The 15,946-nt window shown below is 46.5% G+C and overlaps 1 protein-coding gene across 2 annotated transcripts in view; it reads right to left on the bottom strand.

The window, feature by feature from the left end:
* Nucleotides 1-3,701: 3,701 nt before the first annotated feature.
* The window catches only part of Gfod2 (glucose-fructose oxidoreductase domain containing 2), a 36,042-nt gene continuing 23,797 nt past the window's right edge, over nucleotides 3,702-15,946 (bottom strand). The window contains exons 2-4 of one of the 2 annotated variants that reach the window (XM_051201420.1): nucleotides 14,859-15,202; nucleotides 5,205-6,099; nucleotides 3,702-3,784 (exon numbers count right to left, since the gene is read on the bottom strand). In XM_051201420.1, the coding sequence (XP_051057377.1) occupies nucleotides 3,772-3,784; nucleotides 5,205-6,099; nucleotides 14,859-15,117 (1,167 nt within the window). In that variant the 5' untranslated portion in view covers nucleotides 15,118-15,202 and the 3' untranslated portion in view covers nucleotides 3,702-3,771. Of the gene's footprint in view, nucleotides 3,785-5,074; nucleotides 6,100-14,858; nucleotides 15,203-15,946 lie in introns of those variants that run through there. The other variant, XM_051201421.1, reaches the window with a different exon arrangement.

Genomic DNA, 15,946 nt, shown 5'->3' with positions numbered 1-15,946 from the left:
TCCTGCATGTCCTTCAAACGCTTCAGATATGGGGTTTTCTACATTAAATGCCTTTCTTCCTGTATCAAGTTAAGATCCTGGTGTCACTTCTGACTCTGTCCTCTAAATTGAGAGGTCAGAATGTGGGCCTCAGACATCTCCAGGTAAAAGCCTCTGAAGTGCCCCTGCTTGTGGTCTTATAGATACATGCAGTAACCCTGCTGCACATGTGCCTGCATCCTCAGTGTTACTGTCCCTCTAGCATCTTGCCCTTCTTACCTCAGTTGCTTTGAAACTTAATGGCTGTGTGTAAGTACCCGATGAACCAGATTTTTTATTGCTTTCATTCTGCACATGAGGCTTTAAGATGTCTTTGTTCCTTCATCCTTCTACCTGGTTCATACTATACATACCACATACACAATACATATATACCACATATATATACAGTACATACATACCACACACACCACATACATATATAAACACACATACCACATACATATATGCATACATACCATACATATACACACTTGTGCCACATACAACATATACATACATGCCACACATATCACATACATATATACAGATATATGTCATACACACCACATATACACAATACATACATACCACACACAACATACATACATTATACACATATATGACACACTACATATATATATATATATACGCACACATAAACACCCTCTTTCTGCTGAGTCAGGAAGCACCAGTGTTGTCCTGAATTTGCAGCATTTTTATCGTGTGAATTGTGTATCTCCATTAAACTGTATGCACACCCCTAGATCACACATCATTGGCTCCCATCAAAGGCCTCAAGACAAGTTCAATGTAGAGGAGGCTAGAGATGACAGGTCTGAAACAGAACAGCTAAAGCCATCTAAAGCCCACAACCTCATGCAGGGGCTCTGGAATGGGCCAGCATGATCACTGAGTGGGAATGAGGTGGGCCGGTGCAGGTGAAGGTAGAATGGGCATGGTCCACTCTCCTAGCATCATTCCAGGCTCCTCCCATCCTTGTAAAGTTACCTAGATGCTTTCTGTCCCATAGCAAGGCCACTGTCAAGCCTCATCAGGTCAGGACATGGCTCCCTCCATCTGCTTACAGTAATGACTCCACCACCTCAGGTAATACTGTCTACAGGAGCCATGCAGACAGAATCTTGCACACATAGATGAGATGATCACAGATGATTAAGGATGTTTCAGAGCTAGAGATCAGAGTTTGACCTCATTTTGACCAAGGAAGTAGATTCGTGCTGAGATGTAGCTTTATAGAAAACCCTGGGGTCTTGTCCTGTTGAGAGTCCTTTTGTGGACCAAGGGACACTCTGTCAGTGGCATGACTCAAGTATCTCAAGCATTTGGTCTTTCTGTCTCCAGAGCTGCAAGTGCAGACATCTAGTACTGAGAAGAGAGTTAATGTTTGTGCTTAGAGGACAATTCCGGAGGCCTAGACCTGCAGGCTTGTCTTAGCAGGGTGCATGATGGGAGCCAAAGGAACACATCGCTGCTGTGCCCTCATGCTCATATGGGAGCACAGATGGTGGATGAGATGACTGCCACTTTACCCTGGGGACAAGTGATGCCAAGAGAGCTGTTCCTGGAGGACAGCCTTTCAGGCCTGAAATAAGCCAGGGGACAGACCTGTCCTAGTGTGGGAGATGCCAACAGGAAGGCTGTTCATTGTGGTGGAAGCAGAGGACATGGCTACTGGGGACACAGGCTGGACAAGTATGAAGGTGATGAAGCAGACGATAAGCAAACAGGAGTCTTAACCATGATAAAGGAGGTGTTACCTGTTAGAAAGAGTTAAGTTCTACTATAGCCTAAAGAAGGGAAGAGAGTTACATGTCAGGAAGGAGTTGAGCCCTACTGGAGTCTAGACTGATGATAAAACATATTGTCTCTTGAAATTTTACTTATTCTTTATGCCAAGAACCGTATCTTAGTTGCCTTATTCTTTATGCCAAGAACTCTTACCTTCCTTGAGAAATAGTTCCAAAATAGTTGTCTTGTCCTGATGCTTCTGTAAACATGCTTGGTTTTTTTGTGTTTTGTTTTTCTGAGACAGGGTTTCTCTATGTAGCCCTGGCTGTCCTCAGACTCAGAGATCTGCCTGCCTTTGCCACCCCAGTGGTGGAATTAAAGGCATGCCCCACCACCACTGGGTTTAAACATGCTGAGTTTTAAAATCTTAGAAAAATGAATTGTTGCTAGAAGTCTGTAACCATGGGAACTAAAGTGTAAAGCCCACCAATCAGGAGAAAGCCCAAAGGTGACACTGTACATACAACCAATAGGAACTGTATGAGACAATGGATCAGGGTCTGACCACTTTGAGGATTAGCTTGAGTTATTATCAGCTGATAAAGTTGAGTTCTCCATCTCTCCAAATGCAAATTGGTGGTGTCTTGGATAGGGGTCTCCTTCTCTCGAAGCCTGACATTGTGGTGAGACTGTTTATGACACAAAGAACAAAGATTGGTGAGATGGTCAGGGAGGCAGGCAGCAGATGCCACGTATGGGTGAATACAAAGCCTAGATTTTCTTGAAGGTCAATGACTTAACAAGCATTTTAGAAGTTCTCGTATGGTTGTGGTATCAAAGGGGAAAACTAACACTCGGAACAAATTTTTTAAAAGTATAATCCTGGGAGATGCTGCTGTCTTCTTCCAGGAGGGGGCGCTGCAGGACAAGCCTGGAACTAGTTTGGCATCTGGGCCATAATGCCCAACTCACCTCATTCCCACTGACTGCAAGTTCTTGTGCCAGAGAGATGAAAAGATGTCAGGGGTCTGGATCTAGGCTCTAAGAGGTGCTCTCACAGTCCTGTGCCTTCTGAAAGTAGCCCCACCTCACGCCCACTCTCCACCTGCTCCAGTACTGGAGACTTATCTCCAAACACAAAGTTCTCTAACCTAAGTACCACTCTGAGCCAGCAAATACATCTTAGGCGTGACCTTGCTTTTTTCTTCTTCTTCTTTTTCTTCTTCAAGACTGTGTAATTTTTCCAGCTGTCCTGGAACTCACTCAGTAGACCAGGCTGGCCTCGAACTAAGACATCTGGCTGCCTCTGCCTGACTGGACCTTGGCATCTTAGTAAGACACACGGACAGCTGGAGCTAAGAGGTGTTCTAAAGACAGGACTGTCGTGTGTTATCTTCCTACCTGCAGGTGGGCACTGTGCAAGGCCTTCCTGGTTCAGGCCAGGCTGAATCCTGCTGCAGAGGAGTCAATGCCTAGGTGTCTGAGAGAAGATTCCAAGTACTGGCATAAGGTAGTTTAAGGTCAGAAGCTGGCGTCCTCATGGAGTAACTGCCTCTCTATGCCTTCTAGTATAAACAATGGTTTGGATTTTATTTTGAGAAAGGTTCTTGCTATGTAGCCCAGGCTGACCTGGAATTCTCTATGTAAACCAGGCTGACCTTGAACTTGTAGCAATCTCCCTGCTTGTGCCTCCCAACTCCAGCTCTAATGGACATATTAACAGTAACTTTCAAAATGACTCAGGGCTGAAATAAAATAATCCACATAAAATGGTTTACTCTGGGGGACCAGAACACCAACCTGATTTCACCTCACAAAAGACAATGGTTAAAATCAGGACACTGTAGGGAAATGGGCATGATGGCTTCTACAAGTGATGCCAAGAGGAAGAGGAAGTCATGTTCCCCCCTGTTGCACCCCTCCCCCCCACCGCTTTTTTGGCAAGGAGCCCAAGACTTAAAGGAGGACGATTAGAGAAGGAACAGCGTCCACAGTGGCTTCTCAATCCAGCATACTGGCAGAGTCAACCTTCTTTAAAAAAAAAAAAGACCCCACCCAGCTCAGACCTGTCCTTGTCTGCAACAGCTAGTTAATAAACATGGCTGGTGACTAGTCAGCTGACTCAAGCTGTGCCAGTTAAACCTGCTCCAAAGGGTAACACAGGCCCCTTCCTCCTTAAGCTCTTCCTGAGGGCTCTACTGGCGCCACACCGTGGTTTCAAGAACAGAACACTGGGGCTGGAGATGGCTCAGTAGTTAAAACTGCTTACTGCTCTTAACAGAGGAGGCTCAGGTCCCAGCATTCACATCAGGTGGCTCACTACTTCCTGCCCCAGGAAATCTGATGCCATCTTCTGGCCTCTTTGGGCACCTGCACTCATGTGTATACACACACACACACACACACACACACACACACACACACACACACACACACACACACACACGGGGATGGGGTGGTGGTGATGATATAAGACAGAGTGTGATGCATACATATAAATAAATAAATCTTAAAAAAAAAAAGAACCCTTTCATGACTGCCAGCTTAGGGGTCCCAGGCTCTCCTATCTTCTTGAAATGGTAGGTTTGACAGCAAGCTAATAGGAAATCTTACACCCTGTCTACTAAGAATGTTTGGAGAACTTTTGGGACTCAGCCATGAGCTGAGCCATTAGCTCAGAGCTGCTGTGTAGTCCATGAGGAAAAAAAAAAGGGGGGGGGGGAACAACCAATCTAAAGCAATAAACAAGAATTCTATAGGAAAAATAACCAATCTACAGCAATAAACAAGCATTCCATTATTAAAGAAACCCAACCCCAAACAAAGGACCACACACCAGATGTCACATTTTTTTCTCACTTATTTACTGACATTTCTGAGATGTTCTACAGTTCCCTTTTGTCTCCTCTCTGGCAAATCAGGGGCCCTCCTCCCTATGTATAATACAGAAATCTTTTCTGTGGGAATGGCCTGCCTGGGACCTGAAAGGGTCTGATCACATGGGAGGGTACGTGAAGATCCCTAAGGGACAACCTGTTGCCTTCACTAGTCCTGAGCTGCCCCAGTCCAAGGTAGGCAAGGCTTCTTGCTATCTCCCCTTAGGACTCAATCAAGCTGGTTCCTTTTACTGGGCTTTCTCATCCTGTCAGATCACAAATAAGTCTGAACAACCCAGACTGATCTTTCTCTGGCCCTGCTCACTGGCAGAACCACAGGGGCCAGGCCTCAGCCCAATCCTGCATACACTGCTAGCCTTCAAGTCTGAGGAGTCAATGATGGATGGATGGGCTTTTTCCTGGGCCACTTCAATGGGCTCCAAGCTCTGGCCCAAGCTGATTTATTATCAAGACACCGTCTCTGCTATAGGCAATCAGAGCTCCCAGTCCCCTCCCTGGTCCCTCCGCCCCACGGGAGGAGGTCATATGTAGGCTCACAGGTTGTTGCGCTGAAGTGCTTCACACAGGTTCTGGTTGGCATCTGGCTCCTCTGTCAGCATTTCCACAGTCTCCCATTCCCCAGACCGGCTCGACCTTTTAATAGCATCCACCACACTCTGCATATATAGTCCGTCCTCAAATGAGGCAGCCATGGAGACAGGGGTGCGGTCCCAGGTACGGCGATCCCCCTGCCCCTGGAAGGATTGGCGCAAGGCCTGCACCATATAGACCATACCTTTCAAGTAGAGCAGTGGGACATCCTGGAGACCCTGCTCAGGGAGCCCTGCACCCACAGCCAGGGAGTCTCTCACCAGCAGCTCCTCCTGTGTAGCAGAGTTCTTCTGCCCATAGAGGTCAGCTCCCCGGGCAACAAGGCGTCCTGCTGAGCCCACAACCATGACTTCATGTACAAAGGCACCTGGCATGTTGAAGTTGAGTGTCACTGTGCTGCACACCCCCCCACCCATGAGCATCTGGAAAAAACAGAAGTCATCACTGGTGACATGACGGATGCCACGGATGGTGGCATTCTGCCTCACAAAGGTCTTGAGTAGCCCATGTACCTTCTCGGCTTTCCGGCCAGTCAAGTGGGTCAACAGGTCCACAATATAGGTACCCATGGTGTGCAGGCCCCCACCACCCATAAGCTCATCACATATCCAGCCATAGCTGGGGCTGAGCAGGCTCCCGGAGTAGATGCGGGCATCGCAGATCATCACCGCCCCGACATAGTGCTCTGCAATCAGCTGCTTCATGCGCACAAAAGCAGGCAAGAAGCGCAGCACATTCCCCACAAGGCTCATCAGCTGTGGGTAGTATCGAGACGCTGTCACCATCCGGAAGGCATCCACTGATGTTGCTGCCTTCTCACATACCACATTCTTCCCGATTCCTATGAATGAAAGACAATGGGAAATTTTCAAAGTTTCACAAGATTTGCCTTATGGGGTTGGGGGAATGAGAAATTTCTCTATGTAGCTTTGACTGTCCTGGAACTCATTCTGTAGATCAGGCTGGCCTCCAAATCAGAGATCTGCCTGCCTCTGCCTCCCAGGTGCTGGGATCAAAAAGTGCTACCACAACACAATTGTATTTCCCAAGCCTGACAAAGTGGGATATACCTGTTATCTTAACATTTGGGTGGGTGGGATGGAGACAGGCAGATACGGAGTTTGAGGCCAGCCTGGATTACATAGATTCAGTCTACACACACACACACACACACTCCCTCCTCCCTCTCCAGATGACTCGGGAATGTCTTCTGTAGTTACAGGTGATCCTGAGGGAGGAAGTTTAGAACATATTGAAGAGGTCTTAGTGACTGGAGGAGTAAGTTCTCCCATTGGAGTGGTGGTGCGTACTGGGGATGGCCAGGACCAAGTTTCTGGGGTTAGGGAACAGGGACAAAGGGCACAAAGAGAGGGGTATGTGGCAAATGCCAAGACACTAAGACAGAGAAGGGCCAAGAGTTAGAATTGCTAACAACCTGGCTGCATGCAAGGACACAGAACCTGAGAGACTATGTGGCATTTAAAGAGATACGGGAAAGTAGACAGACAATAGGTACCACTTACTCCCAAGACATTCAAGGTAAGAGCCAAAACAGGGTTCTGGACAGTCCCTTTCTCAAATTTTCCCCATCTAGGTTTCCTGAGCCAAAAATCACTGGAGGCATCTCACACATGCCACTTTTAAAAAGATTTTGTATCTGTGTGGTGTAAGGAAGTATATATGCTTACATGTATGCATGTGTCTGTGCAGTTGGTCACACAATACATGCATAAGAAGACCAGAGCCAAAGTCAGGTGTTTGCTTCTATCACCTGCCACTTTGTGTTTTGTTTTGCTTTTGCTTTTTGGATACATGGTCTTTTAATGTAGCCACAGCAGACCAGACTGGCCTTGAACTCACAGATATCCTCCTGCCTCTGTCTCCTGAGTGCTGGAATTTAAAGTATTTACCACACCAGGGCACTTTATTTTTTGAGATAGTCTCTCACTGAACCTGGACTTGGTCTCACTGGCTGGCCAGCCAGTCCCCACCTCTGGGATTTCTGGCATATGCTGCTATGCCCTCTTTATGAGGGCACTGGGGGTCTAAGCTCAGCTCCCCATAGCAAGCACTTTGCTAAATGAGCCCTAGCCCCTTATATCCCACTCCCCCTCACCCCTTTTATTGAGACAGGGTTTCTCTGGTTGTCCTAGAACTTACTTTGTAGGCCAGGCTGGCCTCGAACTAGCAGAGATTGGCCTGCCTCTGCCTCCCAAGTGCTGGTGCTAAAGTCATGCTCCACCACACCATGCCACACCCACTTTTATACATACTGTGCACTTGGTCTTCAAGCCGCATCCAGAGTCTAACCAGCTCTAACTGCCACTTTCCTCATCCAGGTTATCACTGTTTTGTTTTGCCTGGGTTATAATAACTGTCATTTATTGAAAGATGTGAGACAAGATCAGAAGTTTAAGGCCATGCTCAGCTGCATAGCTAGTTCAAGGCCTTATCTCAAAAAGCCAATCCCCCACCCACTTAAATTTCTCTCTGCCTCTTCCCTGGCAACCTTCTGTACCCTCACAGCATGGCAGCCATACTTGTGTTCAAGCCTGTTACAGTTTGATATTCTCCAAAGGCCTATGTTAAAGGTTTGATCCCTGACAGTTGGTGCTACTGGAAATGGGAGCCTTTGGAGGAAGAAAGGCCACAGGAGGCCAGGGCTCTGAACGGAATACTGGGTTCCTGGCCTTTCCCCTGTTCTTCCTCTTTGTTTCAATGCTGCCATGAAGTAAAAAGCTTTGCTCCTGAGTGGGTGGCTCACACCTGCAATCACAGCAATAGGAGGTTGAAACAGAAGGATTACAAGCTTGAGGCCAGCCAAAGCCACATAGCGAGAGCCTGTTTCAGACACACACACAGAGCAGTCTTGTTCCACCAATAAATTTTAAAAGTAAAAATTTGCCTGGTGTATACATTCAATTTCAGCATGGAAATTTAGAAAGATCCAGTCTTGAAAAGTAAAAGAGGACTAGGGATGAGCTCAGCTCTTGCCTAGCACACACGAGGCCTTAAGGTCAACCCCAGGCACTGAAAAACCACAAAATTCTATTAGTGGTCTTCATTTCTGACTAGTGACCCTTACAAAACTTTCCTTTAGCTTTCTCCCTGCCACGGTCCATCCCCACACAGCCTTACTAGCCACTGGTTGGAGGTGGTGCTGCCATGAAAAGCCTGGTGGTCAGGGAGATGCAGCAGCCATTAGCACCAAGGTAGCTGACGGGCAGAACTGGACACCATCACAGGGTCTTACTCTGTAGGTCAGCTACCTTCAAACTTATTATATCATATTCCTTATTATATTAGTACTGCTCACAAGGCCTCTCACAGAAATGGGTTCTGTGCAGCTCTGTGGGAGCTCACACACTCACAGTGGCCACAGCAGAAAGATGTTTTTGGCAACCCTGGCAGCTCCTTACTTCCTACACCTATCCCAGCTACCCTGACGCGCAAGAAGTCCACAGAACACTTATCATCAACACATAAGAGGGGCTCGGGTCTGAGCTCTCAATATGGTGAACCCTGGTGCTACACCAGGGAGAACCTGATGGCGTCATCACTGTGTCACTCCAGTCACTCCAATCTAGGAGACCCTTCAATCTTCTCTTCTCCAGATAACTAAGCTTCAACAACAGGTGCAGGCAGGATGACAGAGCAGCCAGCTCACTGTCACCTGTCAGGGCAGGGGACACAATGCCCAGGGCAGGGTGGCCAGGCTTTTGCATAGCAGCTCTGCAGAAGGGAAAGGAGGCCCAGCTGCTGTTACCACTGCTTCTGGAGGGTCTCCAATGCCCCCCCCATTTGTGATTTCTGGACGAGGGGCAGGGGAATCTTATTAGTAGAAGTAATTGCCATTTGGCTGTTAAAGACATGTGGCTGACCACTGAGGTATAATTAGGTTCTCAGACACAAAACCCCACAGAGTTGCCCTTCTTACCACCTAGATGCTGCCTATTATAGCAACACATTACTTAGCTTGTGACAGACACTACAGAGTGGGACAGTGAAGTAAGTTTGGAGAAGGGTGGGGAGAAAACCCCACTTCCAGCATGTCCAGCAGAAGAGATCTTACACACAGGACCCAGGAGTCTTAGCATGGAAATCAAAAGTATTCAGACATAATTGGGTTATGTCTGCAGGCTAGCCACGCAAACTGCAACTTTTGTTAGACTCGGGTTATCTTGAATACATGATCATGCTCAAGTTTATCCAGGTCTCCTGCCAGGAAGTCAAAATTGAATGAAAACTGCTACTTGCTTCCTGGCAGCAGGAGACAGAGTTCCTGGGTACTCCCCCCCTGCAAAACTTTGTTTGTTTTTTTAGAGACAGGTTTTATCTGTGTAACAGCCCTGGCTATATCCTGGAACTCACTTTGTAGACCAGGCTAACTTTGACTCACACCTGTTTCTGCTTCCCTAGTGCTGGGATTAAAGGTGTACACCTCCACTGTGGGTACTTTCTAGATTCTGAAGTGCTGGGGTTGAACGCAGCACCTCCAGTGTGCTAAGCACATACTCTACCACTGAGCCTTTCTGCTCCCCTCTCCCCTAGTACTTTTTAGCTTCAGGTTTTCTGGACGGTAATCATGTTTTAAGCCATAAGTCTCTCTCTAGCTACAGATCCCTTACCAAGGTCCACAGGAGCTGCCCAGGCATCCTCAGAACACTTCTTTGTTCTTTAGTAACAAACACACCACAGGAAGTGGGGTTCACAAGCTGGGCTCAGGACACCTGCACCTTCCTATCCCTACAGAGAGGCCTGGGAGTAAATGATTCATAAAGCAAGGTAGAGAGGAAGCCCAAGGAGGGCATCACGTTTATGTCCTAGGTCTAATAAAATCCAGGGAGATACACATGCACACACACCAAGATTTACTCACTGTTATTGTGTGCGTTTGCACACAATTTATACTGTATTCATATTGTGTGTATGTAGGTGCACATGCCTTGGAGAACGTTGGCTAGAGGGCAGTTTTGTGGTTCTCTCCTATCACCTTTACAGGGGTTCCAGAGATCAAATTCAGGTGGCCACACTTGCATGGAAAGCGCCTTTACTCACAAAGCTATCTCAGTGGCTCACACTTCAATATTTTTAAATTTTTTTATTTTATGTGCATTGGTGGGGGGTATTGGGTCCCCTAGAACTGGAGCTACAGACAGTTGTGAGCCACCGTGTGGGTACTAGGAATTGAATCTGGGTCCTCTGGAAGAGCAGTCAGAGCTCTTTAAACCACTGAGCCCCTCACTTTCTGGTTTTTTGAGATAGGGTTTCTTTGTGTAGCATTGTACCAGGCTGGCCTTGAACTCAGAGAGACACGTCCGCCTCTGCCTCCCGAGTGCTGGAACTAAAGACAGTGGTGGTGCCACTACCACCTGGCTCACTTTCTTTTTTTAATTAAAAAGGTTTTATGGCTCAGCAATTAAGAGCACTTGCTTCTCTTGCAGAGAATCTGGGTTCAGTTCCCAGCATCTACATGGTGGCTCACAACCATCTGTAACTCCAGTTCCAGGGGATTCAACTCCCTCTTCTGGCTGCTTCAGACACCAGGCACGTGGTGCTCATACACATATGCAGACACTCATACCCATGAAATAAAAATAATTTTTTGGTGTGTGGGGGGTTTAAGATAAGGTCTCTCTGTAGCTTTGGAGTGTGTCTTGGAACTCATTCTGTAGATCAGACTAACCTCAAATTCACTGAGATCTGCCTGCCTCTGCCTCCTGAGTGCTGGAATCAAAGGCATGCACCACCATGTCCAGCAAAATAAAATTTTTTAATAATTTATTTTTATGTTCATTGGTGTTTTACCTGCATGTATGACTTCATGAGGGTGCCAGAGGTCCTGGAATAGGAGTTACAGACAGGTGTGAGCTGCCATGTAGGTGCTGGGAATTGAATAACTAGGTCCTCTGGAGAAGCCACTAGTGCTCTCAGCCCCTGAGCCATCTCTCCAGCCCTTATTTTGTTTATTGAGACAAGGTCTCTCTATGTAGTCTTGGCTGTAATGGAACTTACTATGTAGATCAGGCTGACCACAGAGATCTGCCAGCCTGTGCCTTTTGAACACTGAGATTAAAAGTGTACCACCACACCAGGCCCAGCTACTAGAAATATGAGTTTGAAAAATAGAGCAGGCTCTCACTCTTGCCTACAGTCCATCTCTATTCTTTCCTGGCCACAGGTCCATATTAGCTCTCTGGCCACCAGCAAAATGGCCTACATGGGTGGAAACTATAATTGTCTTATTTACCTAGCATGCCAGGTCCTGGGTCAATCAGTGGGTGAACACAGTATTAGTCATCGGCTTAACGTGAAGAGTTATATTTTAAGGTTCAGATGACCATTCGGTAAAAATGTAGACTGCATAGCAGGAATCTGGTCTGGCCTGGGCTCAGGGAGGCTTCCTAAGGAAGTGGTGGTATTCTTGAGATTAAATTGTCTGGGTCAGTCTGCTTGGAGAACAATCTTTTGTTATCATAACAGTCCGTGAGAAAAGAATTAGTAAGCTTAATGAGTGTGTATACAGAAAATATATAGACATCTATGTATTTAATTTTAGTCAACTTTACATACTTTATTACTTAATAATAACAAAAACCCTTTTAAATAACACAAACACACACAGAACCAAAGTCTATATATCTCAGTGAATTTCTATATAATTATAGTGGCCATTATGAAATTGTGGAACTTCACATTATAGATGTTTGTTTGTTTGTTGAGACAGGGTTTCCCTGTATTGTTTTGGAGGCTGTCCTGGAACTTGCTCTGTAGACCACCAGGCTGGCCTCAAACTCACAGAGATCCACCTGACTCTGCCTCTGCAGGGACTAAAGGCGTGCTCCACCAACACCCGGCTTCACATCAGATTTTACACTTTCACTATGGATTATATTTTTATTCATTTGGTGACATATCCACCAAACATGAAAAATCCTTGGCAGAATTAGAAGTAGGAAACAATCCATTCTGCATTCTCTTTCATAACTCAGACTAGAGAGCTGGCTGGATTGGTAAGGTGATAAGGACCTGAGTGGATTCCCAGCACCCACGTAAAAACCAGGTACCATGGCACATATAAATAACCTTGGTGCTTAGGATGCAGGGAGTGGCCGCAGACAGACATACCCCGGGGGCTTATTGGCTGGCCACTAGCTGGGATGGTAAAGTCCTGGTTCAAGGTCTCAAAAAACGAGGTAGGTCGGGCTGGAGAGTCCCAAGTTCAATTCCCAGTACCCACATGGGCTGCTTACAACTGCCTGTAACTCCATCTGACAGGGCTACCCTGGGCACTCCCCACCCCCCTACAAATTACAAATGAAATTACCCAATATCAACCTCTAGTTTCTATATGTGGCATGAGGGACATGCATTCCTACACACTGTACACACATGGACACCACAAACACAAAATCAAAACAGAAAAAAAATACTCTAATGAGAAGGAAAAGCAACTTTGTCTACAGCTCAAGACTTAGAAAATATCCAAGTAGCATTCCTAGGCCTCAGTTACATCTTCTTTTTCTTTTGTTTGGGGTGCTAGGGATTGAACCCAAAGCCTCATGTATACAAGCTCTACCTGAGCTCCACCTCCAAGTCCCAAGTTTCCTCAGATTCAGAGGAAAACTGAGGAGTCAGTCTCTCCTTTCACTGTGTGGATTCAGGAGATCAAACTCAGGTTACCAGTAGCAAATGCCTTCAATCACCAAGCCAAGTCACTGACTCTCTTTTTCTTCTTCTCTTTCCCTCCCTCCCTCCCTCCCTCCCTTTCTTTTTTCAAAACAGGATTTATCTGTGTAACAGCCCTGGCTGTCCTAGAACTTGCTCTGTAGACCAGGCTGGCCTTGAACTCACAGAGATCCACCTGCCTCTGTCTTTTGAGTGCTGGGATTAAAGGCATGCACCAGTATGGCCCAGCTCTTTAAACACAAGTTTGTCCATGTACTTCATGCTGCCCTTGAACTCATTATGGAGCCAAGAGGATTTTGATCTTCTGGTCTTCCTGCCCTATCTCCCAAAAGCTGGGATTACAGTATATACATATCACCACACTGTGGCTCTGGAGACTGAGCCCCGGTGGAGCAAACACTCTACCAACTAAGCCACATCCTTTAATTGACAATAAAAACATTACAAAGGGTCTGTGATCCTTCTCCCACAGTGTGCATCAGAACCACCTAGGAAGCTGGCCAGCCACAGTGTGGGGCCCAGCAGGCAGCAGGCTTGAGAAATTACAGTTCTACTCATACAACTGTTTCAGGTGACATCGCTTCTTTGGTGGTACTGTGTGGGGACTCCTCCGGTGTAGGGGGAACTGGACAAGTTCTGTGAGCCTCTTCCACAGTACTGAGTCAAGGCAGACCTCTCATTAAGAAAATGAGAGCACACAATGGGTGCTGACTAGACACTAAGGGCACACACAGACCTCACTGTTCTACTTTATGCCTTTGAAAGCCAAAAGAAATGGTTCTTTTAACTGGCATGAGAAGTCTGAGAGGACATCAGTCTGGGTCACACATGCCCAACTCTGTGTCAGTGTTGTATGCCTCACTCTATACCTTTCATGTGCTTACCAAATTATAGCACAACCCAAGAAACATGCTTAGTTAAATGGAAGCTTTAAGTAAGTGTAAACACTTCTTACATGCTCTAGGTCTAAAGGAGCAGAGCTAAAGTCAGACTATTCAACAGCTACTGTCTGTCTTCTTCCAACTATAAAAAGACTGCCATTTTAAAGCTTGGAACCTTAATTAAAAACAAAAATAACACAAACAAAAAGAGCAAAAGAGATGGAGCCAACAACAGAAAGAAAAGAAGCCGGAAGCAGTGCACATATAATCCCAGCTCTCAGAAGGGTGAGACAGGAATGTGAGTTGGGGGACAGCCTGGGCTACATAGTAAAATCTTGTCTCAAGTTATACGTATGATGAAAAGAAAAAAATCTGTCTATAGTTCACAGGCAAGAGGAACTCACTTTAGGAACTGAAGATCAGTTAACCAGGCTACACCCAGCCAGGGTCAGGGGTCCCCAAGCCCAGTTTCCCAAGGGAGTGGAAACGTGAGCAAGCTCTCTGCGGTTTGTGTCAGGAAAGCCAGGGCTGACAGAGAGCCTTCCTGCTGTCTGGCAATATGAGATTGCAGCTTGCCAGGAAGGGTGGTGCTCACTACAGTCAAAGGCTGACAAAGCATGGGAAACAGTAGCCTTCTAGACAGCCTCCTCTCCTTCCTGTGGTGCTGTGTGCTACAGAATGGCAGAACAAACACATCAGTCACAACAGAGAGGCAGGGGCCAGGGAACACTGACTCCCCAGAGGCAGGCCTGACAGTCAAGAAGTGGCAGTCTCAAGCTCCTTGATGGGCTGAGCTTCTGCTCAGAGGGTTACTAGGGAATAGGAGGTAGAGAAGGTTCAACCCTTTTTCCTTTTTAGAGCTTTTAGAATCTCTAACAAACCTTCCCCAGCCCTGCCCCAGTGATATCCCAGGGTACTATTTGCAGATGCAGACAAAGAAGGAATGCCCAGGCCTAGGGGCTGGCAGTGAGCTGTGAAGGACTGCCCAGAAGAACACATACTCTGCCTGCTATGGCCTGAAGGTGCATACCTAGAGCCTTCACGGATATCTGCCGGGTGAGAGGAGGGGGGATGTTGATGCACACCAGGTCTACATCTTGATGCAGTAAGACGTCATCGGTCCGGCTGGTGTAAAAGGTGATGTTCATCTCCTCAGCCAGCTGTTTTGCTTCCTCCTCAGTCTTTCCCCACAGGGCCTCCACAGTGAACCCCTCTGCCCTCAGCAGTGGCACTAGGACCCGGGCTGAACTGCCAGTCCCAAACACGCCCACTCCTGGCAGCAACTTCATCTTGGCCTCTGTTCAACAAGTCATCTCCTTACCAGGGTCTCCAGAATGGAGTTGACCTTCCCATAGTCCTGACCAAACATGGCTCCTAAAACAATAGAAAGGAAAGGTTAGTGGTGGAGATCACACTCAGTGGAACCTACATTCTTGGGTATTTGGAAGCAACAAGTTCTCTGCCCCCAAAGCATAAATAAGGTATTTTTCCAAAATAATAAACTGAAGGCTCTTGTTCCTGAACACTGAAAGATACCACAACACAGTCACCTGTTAAACACAGAGAAAACAAAACAGATAGTTCAGTGGTTTTTGTTTGTTTGTGTGTGTCATTAGAGTATTTGTTTATCTTATTTATAGGCAGGGTCTTGTATATCCTAGGGTGTCTTCAATCTATGAACCACACCTGATTTTAGATACTAGGAATGAACCCAGGGCTTCATGTGTGCCAGACAAAGCTTTCTACCAAATGAAGTACATTCTCATATGTCCACCGTGGATGTGGAGCCTGGCTGGTCCCTGTACTGGGATTTTGTTTTTATTTTAGACACAGGGTCTCACTATGAAGGCCTGTGTGCCTGGAACTCAACACAGAGACCAAGCTTGCCTCAAATGTACAGAGCTACACCTGTCTTTGCCTTTCATGTTGGGACTAAAGGTCTAAGCAACTATGCCTGGCTCTGCAGACCATTAATTATTAAAAGCCAGGAATGTCCATATTCTCTCTAAAGTTATGTCCAGAACATAACTTTATTTCACGCTGCACTCCTAAATAGTCATACATGGTGTATATATCAATAGATAAATATATATGCATTATTTATTTATTGAAATATGT

This window comes from Phodopus roborovskii, unplaced genomic scaffold, assembly GCF_943737965.1.
Source record: "Phodopus roborovskii unplaced genomic scaffold, PHOROB, whole genome shotgun sequence".
NCBI lineage: Eukaryota > Metazoa > Chordata > Mammalia > Rodentia > Cricetidae > Phodopus > Phodopus roborovskii.
The sequence above is the reverse complement of the archived record's forward strand: the minus strand, read 5'-3'. Positions and strand labels throughout refer to the sequence as shown.